Below are 11,333 nucleotides of genomic sequence, written 5' to 3'. Positions count from 1 at the left end.
ATCCACCACCACCCACCACCCACTACCACCCACCACCATCACCCACCATCTACCACCACCACCACCCACCACCACCACCACCCACTATCTGTTTTCCAGTTTCTGTCAGTGGTTCAAGGATGGTTGGTACAGTTCTACACCCTCTGTGGTTTGGATATTGCCTTTGCCAGGCCTGGCATGTAGCCTCATTCCCTCTGGAATACCCACAACCTCCCTATGTTTGGTGATGCTAACACTGTGTAGTGAACCTAACAGAGCATCCCTCGGGGTGTGTAACTGGAAACATCGCCATGTTCTTTCTTGTCTTCCACTCTAGGTCTGTTGGGGATAGCAACCATTCACTTGGACTTATTTAGGAAGCAGCCTAATGGCCCACAGACCTTCAGACTCGTCAGTGGGACAGAGCCTGACAACTTGCTGTTGGGCTCAGTCACGGCAGAGGTATGGTGGCATGTTCTCTGCTGTCTCCAGGAGTCCTGACTCCTGCCTGCCAGGGCTCACTGTTGCCTCTGTAGGACACACTGAGCTCACTCAGGCTCAGGTGGAAACATCTGGCCAGGACTGGCTTAAGCTGGCTACTATAGGAGATGACATTTCCCAGTGTCATTTCAGCTAACCCAGCTGCCCTTCTTTTAAAAAATCCTTTCCTGCTTCATGCTTAGAGTTCGATGAATTTGAGCCTGGCTCGCTTGGGTCTTTGTCAGTCCAAGTTGATTAAAAAAAAATTAAGTAACATGGGTGAAAAAAAAAATAGAGGTTATTGGAAAAAGAAATACAGCCAGTGTTCTGCAGCTAAGTCAGCATGCTCTTACTGTCTGCAGAGTACATATCTGCAGGTCTACAGCTGGAGTTTGCACCAACCAGCCTGAAAATATTCAGGGAAAAACAAACAAATAAAAAACACCCAAACTACATCAGACTGAACAAGTATATACCTTTTCTTCTTACCATAATTCCTTGAGCAGTACAGAAAAATAGCTATTCCTTTGCATCTTCATTGTTTTTGGTTTGAGAGGTCAGCTAGAGGTCATTTCTATCCCAGGAAAGGACATGGGTATTCTGTGACACCATGTTCTGTGTGTGTGTGGTGGCCTAGTGAGTGTGGGAAGCAGCTGTCTATGGAAGCTCCTCTGTGTTTCAAAATAAATGTCTATCTTTGCCATAGTTTTCTTATGTAGAACCTGGTGAGCTGAAGTCCTGGCCAGCTCCTCCCCCTGTTTCTGCTGCAAAGATAGAAAAGGACCGTACGGTGATGCCATGTGGGACTGTGGTCACTACTGTCACTGCTGTGAAGACCAAACCTCGATTTGACACTGGGAGGGCATCCCCACTGAGCTCAGGTGAGACCACAGGAGATCCCCAGGCTACCAGCCTCTGGGGCGGGGCTTACCCTGCAACAGTGAGCATTGTGGGCTTCAGCACCAAGGCTTAGCAAAGAAGTGTGGTGGCCTAGAAAGGGATGGGGGTGGGTAGGAAGAGAGAGAAGGAGGGAGGGAGGAGAGATGAGCCTGGAGAGATGGGAGGGGAGGGGAGGGGGAGGGGGGAAGGATGAGGGTGGAGAGAGGGGGAGGGAGAGATGAGGGTAGAGAGAGAGGGAGGCAGAGATGGGGTAGAGAGAGAGGGAGTTGAGAGACAGAGAGACACACACATAGAGACACAGACACATAGACACACACACACACACACACAGAGAGAGAGAGAGAGAGAGAGAAAGAGAGAGAGAGAGAGAGAGAGAGAGAGAGAGAGAGAGTTAAGAGACAGAGATGAGGTTCTTCCAGCCACATGGAACTCAGTACTCCATCACACTCATGATTATTAAAAGTCTAGTACAGGTAACTGAATGTTCAACACCACTGATAAAGAGGCATGATGTGGGGCTGAGGATATGGCTCGGTTGGCAGCATTCATCTATGCTAGATGAAGCTCTGGGTTGGATCCCGGAATTGTAGCAAGTAGGCATGGTGGCACACATTTGTAATCCCAGAACTGAGGAAATGGAGGTAGAAAGATCAGGAGTTCAAAGTCATTCTTGCCTAATACGAAATATTATCCAACCATGGCTAAAAAAAAAAGAGTTTTTGTTTGTTTGTTTTTGTTTTGTTTTTTAAATGGGGCCATCACAAGCCTTTCTTTTGCATTGTAGCTGGCCCCTGGGTGGAAACATGAAAAATACATTGTCATTTTATTGGTATATTGTGTAAAGGGACCATCTTCCCAAAGTAGCTCCCATGGCACAGGTCAGGGACCCACAATTCACATGAGAACTCCAGTTTTATTAAAATGTCTCTGAAGTTTTACTCCAATATTGACCCCCAGCCCCACTTTTGCCAACACAGTGAAAGAATAGAGGGTGTGAGTCTAAAAGCTCAGCTCCAGCCAGTTAGAACTGCAGGACCTCAAGGAGCAGAAGGGGCTTCCTCTACTTTCTAGAACCTTCTGTTGGAAATTTGCGTGCTCTTGCTGATGGAATCTTGTTCTTGCAGAGTCCCCTGTGAGGACACCCGTCAAGGTGAAGGTCATTGAGAAGGACATCTCTGTCCAGGCCATTTCGTGCCACAGCGCCCCTGTCAGCAAGACATTCTCCTCTTCAGACACTGGTAATATATCTCTGCACTTCTGAGCTTTAGGAGGGAGGGTCTCCTCCTCCCTACCTGACCCACGAGTCTTTGGTTTAGTAGCAAATAGAAAATGAAAAAGCTGGGAATGTCAGGTAAAGGGAGCCTGAGGACATAGCTAGTAGATCTGTGGAGTACTTTAACAAAAATAAGCAGGTAGTAGGGGTCCCACTTGGTAACTTTTTGAAAGCTATCTTATCATTTGGCATGTGGGTGATGTCAGTGCCGTTGGATGAGCCTCACTGGGGACAGCGTGGCCTGGATGCTGTGCTTTTTCCACACTGTCCATCCACTCAAGCATTTAAGAGTAGTTTTCTGAGGTCTCTGGGTGCTTCTTTTAGATATTTTTACATAGCTGCAATCAATCAGTTGACAGAAATAGCTTCATGGTGGGAAGGCTTATTTTGGCTCCAGTTTCAGTCCATCATGGGGTTGGGGCAGGCACGTCAGTGTAAACACATGAGTCAGTATCATTTTAGACCAGGAAGTAAAGAGGTTCTAAACCCAGGGCTATCCCCTTCAAAGGCCTGTCCCTAGCGTCAGATGTCTGCCAGCTAGGCCCCACCTTCTAAAGGTTCTGCAGCCTCCCAAAATAGTGCCATTGGCTGGGGAACAAGTGTTCAGAACATGAGCCTATGGGAGACATTTGATATCTAAGCCATAGTATTACACCCTGGATCCAAAGGTTCATAGTCATCTAATAATGCAAAATGCAATTAATTTTAATTATTAAGAGTCCCCATAAACGTAATAATTCCAATGCTGTCCAAGGATCTAAGTGTAGAGTTTTGTTTTTGAGATTCAGGGATGTCACTTAGCTGTGAGCCCCTGTAAAATCGAAAGGAAAGTTAGATAGTTTCAGACTACAAGGGTGCAGAGTAATTGTGCCCATTCAGAAGGGAGAAATGGGAGGATTGAAGGAAATTTTAGACTAGAGAGAGACTGAACCCTATTAGGGCACTGAATGCTCTTGTCCTGTGTCTGGCATTTAATGCATGTAGTGGAAATGATCTAAGCACCAAGAGACACAGAGAATTCTACTCCCGGACCTTTGCCATTTGTAGCCCATGTGGCCTGTCTCTTGGGCTAGCTCCATGTATTATCTACAGCTTTCCTTGGGACATGTCTCATGGTCCTGGCATTGCCAACATCCTGGGGTCTCTCCTGCAGCGTAGGCTTCATCCTCAGAGATGCTCCCCACAGGAAACCTGGAATGAATAGTACTTGACTCCACACACTTCCCTTCATCTAGGTGCAACCCTTTATAATCCCATAACTCTTGTTTTCTGCATGGTTGAAAACCTAGCACTGTGTGGACAACCCTACATTTCACTCATCAGTTGATATGTAGCTAGGCCTTCCTTGTATCATGACCACAGTGGCTTCTAAGTGCCTAGACGAGTGAACCTGTGACACATTTCTCTATGAAGCCCCCCATTCAAGTATCTTTCAAATGAATGTATAGTTCTATATGCTGGAGGTATCAGGGGTCTCACCAATTCCTGAAATATCCCGAGGGCATCCTTCCTTAATCCTAGTGCAAACTATTTGACTTCTCCCTATTGGTGCTTAAATAACCATGTTCACACCTGCCACTTGCTTGGGCAGTTTGAGCCAAATACTTCATTTTTCATGTCTTTCTGCTCTAATTTCTATTCTCAGATCCCACTGTAAGCCTGGCTAAAGCATGCCAGTAGTAACCATGCCATAGCCTGAATGCTGCACTATGAATTCCTTTGAATTCAGCCTCTTTATAATTCCTAGAAGATAGGTAAGATATAGGCAAATTCTGTGCCAAAATGTAACACAAGTGGTGTCTAATCCTGTTCCCAGTGGAGTCATTGTTCCCATTCCAAACTCACTGCTTGTCTCAGCACTCAGGTCTTCCAAACACCCACAGGAATAGGTCTAAGGCCTTCTTACAGTATTCTAGAACCTTTCTTCCTTTTTAAAAATTTTTTATGTTTTGATACAGTGTATCTTGATTATATCCTTGATCACAACTCTCCAGTCCCCAGCTTCTCAGACCCCGCCCCCCGAAATACAAATCCTCCCACCTCATGTCTCATTCTGTTTTTTATAAACTGAGTCCCTGCATGTGTGAGGGGCCATCCACCAGAGCATGATTAACCTACCGGTGACTACAGTCCTTCCTGTCCCTAGCAGCCATCAACCCCCAGTAGCCCTTCAGCCAGGAACAGGGCCTTTGAACCCACTCATGCATGTGGAATGTTGACGGGCGTGATCTTGTGCAAGTGATTGGTGCCGCTGCGCTTCTGAGTACAAAGGCCACTTCATGTCCAGAGGACAGCAGTTTACAGCAGCACTCTTTCCTAGCCTCTAGCTTTTTCCTCCCCTTCTTCTAGAATGTTTCCTTTATTCTCAAAATTGTTTTCTTTTATGTGCCTCGGCATTGACCACTGCCAAAGGCAGCTCCTCCGACAAAAGTTGAGGTCAACACTAATCTGAGTGAAGACAAATACTTCAGACCTATATCCATTTAGTAAAGCCGCAGTAGACAGCTCCTCCCAACCCTGGGCTTTTGACCATGTTTGTAGGATCAGGAGTCAGTTCCTGTGCAGCCGACTTCCAATCCAAAAGGCAGAAGGTTCCCCTGGAGTAGTCATGCCGCTATTGCACTAGTTGATACATCTTGCCTGTCAGAAGAGTTTCTGCTGTGGAAGCCCACTGACTCTTTTTCTCCCCCAGCTGCCTGCATAGCACCTTCTAGCAGGGAGGAGGTCTTCAGGTCAGTCCCAGCTTTCTCTGTGTTCTAACTGAAAGTGTGTCATGTCTTCAGCAGTAGGTCTTACCTTCTCGTTATGGTGAGCAGCAAGAGCAGTGGCCATAGCCTGTGTCATTTTGTGAACCTCTAGGGCTTCTTCAGGGGTTTTTCTAGTTCACATCTCCGAATTCTTCCACGTTCTTTCCGCAAGTCAGCTCCAAAGGCCCAGACCACATAGGTTTCGCAGAACCAACAACCCACTTTTTGTACCAATTTTCTGGATTAGTTAATTTGCGTATTCTGTATCACTATGACAAAGGGATCCGACAGAAACAGTATAAGGGAGGAAAGGATTGTTTTAGGTTACTGTTTTAAGAGTAAATGCATGGTAGCCAGAGTGTGTGACAGAGCCTGCTCACATCATGGCTAACCAGGAAGCAGAGAGGAAGTTCTGGAAGCAGGGCCTGGTCTCACCTTCCAGGGCATCAGGGTTCTATCCCCAAAGGTGTTCCAGCCTCCAGAGTAGCACCATCATCTCTGAAGGCCCTCTAAGCACTGGCCTCTTGGAGACTGTTCACATTCAAGCTGTGACAGTGCCAGTAACTTTAGGATTATTTTCAGGTAATCAACATCTTGAACAAGTATCTTCCTGTCTATAAGGCAGTGTGAGGACCTGAGTTTGATCTCCAGCACCCACCTACAAAGCAAGGAGTGGCTGAGCAAGCCTATAAACCCAGCTCTGGGGCCAAGTGTGTAACTGTAGAAACCAGCCCCTGTGATATCCTGCTCCTAAAACAGTGTGACTGTCCTGGTTCCTTCATTTGCTTCTGCAGTCCTGGGAATCAAACGCAGAGCCTTGTGCATGCTATACAAGTGTTGTATCATTGAGCTACACCTCGGATCCCTTTTTGTCATGTTTAATTTTGCCTTAGCAGAATAGTGTAAGCTATAAGTACACGTTCTCTGAGGGAAGAGACCCCTCTCCATGTACCTGATGGCCTGGCATCTTATCAAGTGGAGATTTTTTTTAAAAAGAAAAAAAAAAAACAAAAAAAGAACTTACCTAATGGAGCTAAGGAATGAGCAAATGGCAAAGCTCTGTCAGCAGAGCGTGGTACATTTATAACACGGGAAGGGCCAGCTCTTAATAGCTTTCACTGGCTGCCTTGGATGAATGTTCTGTGTCAACCGCATTTGGAGGGAGGAGTTATGTACCTTTGTGAGGTTCAAATTTCCCAGTGTTTAAAACTTTCTTCTTTTCTTCTCTCTTCTCTCTTTTCTCTTCTCTCTCCCCCCTCTCTCTCACATACACACACTCTCTCTCTCTTTCTCTCTCTCTCCCTTTCTCCCTCTCTCATATACATACACACACACTCTCTCTCTCAGTGTGTGTGTGTATATGAGAGAGGGAGAAAGGGAGAGAGAGAGAGAGAGAGAGAGAAAGAGAGAGAGAGAGAGAAAGAGAGAGAGGGGGGGGAGAGAGAAGGACAACCTTCAGGAATCTGTTTTGTCCTTCTCCCACTGGGTCCCAGGGATCAGACTAAGGTTAGATCATTAGACATAGTGCCTTTACTTACTGTACCATTTCCTCTGCCCACAATTTATTTATTTTTGTCTGCTGACCTTTGCCATTTTGCATAGCCCTCTTGAGAAAAAGTATTAACCTTATAAACAGTTAAACATGAGTCTCAAACAGACACATCAGTGAGTGAGTCATGTTGTAGATAACAGTGGCCTTCCCTTGTTTCTAAAATAAAGTTCTACCAGAACCAGGCCTTGCCTGTTCATTTACATGTGGCTCCTAGCTGTTTCTACTTTATGGGGAGATTAATTGAAAAAACCTCAACCCCTTACTTTCTCCCTCTTCCAAATGCCTACCACCCACCGCTTATAGACTATTCCTGCCCCCATGCTATGGGGGTTCGCTTGGAGCTTGTGAAGTTTGCCACTGAACTCAGTGCTACTTTCCTTCTGGCAGAACTGTTGGTGCTGAATGGCTCAGATCCTGTGGCTGAGGTTGCCATTCGGCAGCTCAGCGAATCCTCAAAGCTGAAACTGAAGTCCCCACGCAAGAAAAGCACCATCATAATTTCAGGGATCTCCAAGGTAGGTGAGGGCAGCAGAAGGAGGGGGGCGTCTATCAATATAGTACCCCAGTTCCTCATTCATCCAGAAGGCCCACTCTGCAGAGTCTAGTACAGTGCCTTCCCATGAGAGTTAGTTACCTCTGGGATCACAGTAGTCCTTCCTGTTGATACAGGAAGGTACTGGCTGTCTGCTTGGTGCTGCTCTGAGGCCTGAGAGCTTGGTGAGTCATTTCTAGAATGGTTGCTAAGATAGAGATGAAAGCACACGTAAGCTATCCCCTGTGGTGAAGTCTCCACCTAGCTGCCTCCTGGGCTTACTTTTTCTAGGAGGTTACTCATTTCTAAAACATTTAAATATTTTGCAAAAAAATATGTGTATTCCTTTCTGTTATCTGACAGAAATAAAGATTATTCTACAAAATGTTCCAGTTCAGTCCCCCCGTTCTGCTACTCCAGTATCTTCATGGAGCAGAAGGTGGCTGTGAACTGCCTCTGATGGCAGCCATGCCACTGGGCTGCAGAACAGGCTAGATCTTCAGTTTAAGGGGCCATGCAAGAAATCCTGGTTCTTTCTAGACATTTCCAAATATGCAGATGGAGAGAGAGCTGCAGTGAGTGACAGATTAGGTAGCTGTGGTCATGATTAGGGAGGATAGATTGGGTCTTAGGAGGTCATCAAGAGGGTGGCAGGGAGAGCATGCTGGGAATCGCCGTCATGGTTGCTGACAGGGGCCAATGGTGAGTCATCATAGCTGGTAGTGTCTACAGTGTGTGGGTAGCCTGGGCCGAGGACTCCCAAGAGATTGGAGTCCTCCATTGGTGTCCTTAAACACCAAGTCAGGGGATATCTCTTCTTAGTCTGGCCTCTTCGGCCAATGGAGTGTGAGAGGCAGATCTCTGGTGCCAACAAGGCCAAACAGTGGAAGCTTTTACTCAGTCTGGGTTAGATAAGTGAACAAGATGAAGATAACCATAACTGTCTGCTCTCTACTTTCTGGCTTTGCTTCAGAATTGTCAGCTAATCTTCACTTTTAATATCTGTAGGCCACTCTGATTATCAATTTTGTTGGCATACAGACTGTTGTACTAGTAGTCATCAGGCACTTCTGTAAGCTGGTTGGTTCATCTTCAACTACCACTTAGCAAATGCCAAACCTTCCCTCCCTACCATGAACGTGTTATATCCCTGGGATGGTTTTTTGTTGCCTCTCAGCCTCTGTTGTACATCTCCCCTGACAGACCTCACTATCTCAGGACCACCATGCTGCTCTCATGCTGGACTACGCAGCTTCTATGGACAGCACCAACCAGGGAGATGCCACTTCTGTTCTGTGCCATCCAGAGGCAACTGAAGCCTCTGCCACCACCCCACCTGAAGAAAATGAGCCAGCCCAGACCCTACCTGCCACCAAGCCTAGAGAGAATGATCTAGATTCCTGGGACCTGGAGAAGGAGTCTCCAGTAGCATCATGGAGCGGTCCAGCCTTGCAGGAGCCTGATGGGGATGAACTGTCTGAGAGCTCCCTGAGTACTTCAGAGCTAGGAGCTATCAAGAAGCATAAAGGTACCTGTTTCCAAGCTTCCAGCTTCTCACTTGGGCTTCCCTCTCTGTGTCCTCACTCCTATGCTGGCCTCCCTTCCTTTTGTCCTCTGTGAGGCTGTGCTAGTCTCATCCCCTCTATCCCAGTCTGTTCAGCCATTGAGAGCTGGAAAGAAGGTGGGAAGCTTGCATGCGAACAGCTGGGGCTTCATCTCTGCATCTGGGGGCCACTGTGTTTTCATGACTCCAAGCAGCCTCCCTGTCTGCCTCTCTCCATCTGGAAGCAGAGCTATCCAAGGCTTCTGAATGTCACAGGGAGCCAGATGCCAAAGTGGCCAGGGGCAGAACAGAGTGAGCAGAGATTGGCAGCACACCTTATTTGCTCAGTCTCTTCCTCCAGCTAGAACCAAACCAGACCTCACCACATGGAATCAGCAGGATCTATAAGGAAAGAGACTCCTGGAATAGCTACTCACAGTTATAAAGGCATTCAGTAGCGCAATCAGTCCTTTCTCATGAACAATGGGCTCTTATTTCAGAGTTCTGCATTTCTTGAGGGTGTACACTTTGACGAAGGTTTCCCAGACCTTTGCCTTATAGTCACCTTTGGCAACAGCTCCACAACTTAGAGACTTCACGCTCACTGAGTCTTACCTCCAAGACTTGGGGACCATACCTACTATCCACATCCTTGCAAGATGAGGGCTGAAAGAGGCCCCTGCATCAATCCAGGTGCTGTGGTGGAACTCGGTATCCATTTCTAGTTCTGCCTTCTATCTGGGGCTCCAAGACCCACTTCTCTCTATCAGGTTCTTAGGACCCCCTTGGCATGCACTGGGCAAGAAGCTTAGCCATGCTAGCGGTTAGGAATGCTGGCTACCTAGGAACACGTGGGGCTTCCTGCTGGATAATTTTGTCTCAAGGAGGACATGGGTAATGTCTGCAGTCAGCTGTGGTTTTACAACCAGGAGATGGGGTATTATTAGCCCCATATGGGTAGAGGCCATAGATACCATACTCTTTAGGGCACATAGCATAGACACCAACGCACAGCAGAGCACATATCCCAGGTGCTGGGCTTGAGAAACCACCCTCGGTGCTCCACCTCTTCTCTGCTCATCCCTTAGCCACTGGTGGGTAGCTGCTTGCCTGTGCCTTGGCCAGTACCAAGTGGAGAAAGGTAGATAGGGGAGGGATTGCACATCAGAAAAGGAAAGAAAGGGATTGTTCCTGGAGGAAGATTTCAGACCATCCAGGCTATTTCCTACAGCCTGTCCTTGGGGACCTGCAGATGAACCCTGTGTCCTCTCATGAGCCGTGGCCCAGGATGTTACGTATACTGTCTACTGGCCACCCTATGTACACACTCTAGCCAGGTCTTTGTCCTAGGGTCAAAGGAGCCTCTGGGAGGTTGCTGGGAAAGTGAGCAGGGAGGAACAGGGGACACTGGGGGATATCCTGTGCCTCACTTCATTTTGAGTCAGTGGTCTGTATCCTTATGTCCCTAAAGAATCCAGACCTCCTCTTGCGCTCTCCAGGTTTCTCAGAGTTGCCAAGCCTACCCCAGTACATCCATCCAGCGCTGCTTTGCTTTCTTCCAGCCTTTCCTGCTCCCACTAGCTCTGGTCTCCTTTGGGGTCCTCTCCTTGCTGTGCGTCTACCACCCTTCTCCCCTCATTGGCCAGACAGATGAATGCCTCTTAGGACTCCGGGTCTGGCCCATCCTCTAGGGGCTGGAAGTAGCCTCTGTGCATGTGAGCTTCCCCAGAGACCCTGGGTATTGGGGGAGGTGCAAACATGTTTGGCGGGTATGTGTGTTTCACTCCTGGCTACTCTGGAAGCAGAGGTTGAACCTGCCTCTAGGTCTTTGGAGTGCCTTGACTTAGCGTTTTCTGAAAGGTAGTATTTGGCAATGTCTTAAAAAGTATTTTGTAAGACCTAGACATGGTAGCACATGCCTTTAATCCCACCACTTGGGAGGCAGAAGCAGAAGGATCTCTGACATTAAGGCTAGCCTGGTCTATATAGTGAGTTCTAGGTCAGCCAGAACTACATGGTAAGGCCTTGTTTAGAATATATATATATACATACATACATATATATATATATACTCTAACCATATATACATATATCCATATATAATATAATATAATATAGTATATATAAAAGATTCTGCCAACCAACCTCTCAAGCTAAGTATAAAGCTTCTAGAAACCACAAGATGAAACTAGCTAGTTGGTGAGATGCAGATTTAATGGGGCATTCTGTCAAAAACAATGGTGGAGAATAATGGAGGAGGACATCACACTTTGACCTGTGACCTCCATGCAGATATACAGATGGGTACACTTGCACATACACTGCCC

At 47.0% G+C, this 11,333-nt stretch overlaps 1 protein-coding gene across 6 annotated transcripts in view; it reads left to right on the top strand.

The window, feature by feature from the left end:
- Window positions 1-11,333, top strand: part of C2cd2 (C2 calcium dependent domain containing 2) — a 65,498-nt gene that overhangs the window by 45,685 nt on the left and 8,480 nt on the right. For all 6 annotated transcript variants that reach the window (XM_031364575.1, XM_031364569.1, XM_031364574.1 and 3 more), the window contains 5 exons: window positions 317-441; window positions 1,166-1,340; window positions 2,484-2,597; window positions 7,319-7,446; window positions 8,667-8,991. In XM_031364575.1, the coding sequence (XP_031220435.1) occupies window positions 317-441; window positions 1,166-1,340; window positions 2,484-2,597; window positions 7,319-7,446; window positions 8,667-8,991 (867 nt within the window). The remainder of the gene's footprint in view (window positions 1-316; window positions 442-1,165; window positions 1,341-2,483; window positions 2,598-7,318; window positions 7,447-8,666; window positions 8,992-11,333) is intronic.

Source organism: Mastomys coucha, unplaced genomic scaffold (assembly GCF_008632895.1).
Source record: "Mastomys coucha isolate ucsf_1 unplaced genomic scaffold, UCSF_Mcou_1 pScaffold12, whole genome shotgun sequence".
NCBI lineage: Eukaryota > Metazoa > Chordata > Mammalia > Rodentia > Muridae > Mastomys > Mastomys coucha.
The sequence above is the reverse complement of the archived record's forward strand: the minus strand, read 5'-3'. Positions and strand labels throughout refer to the sequence as shown.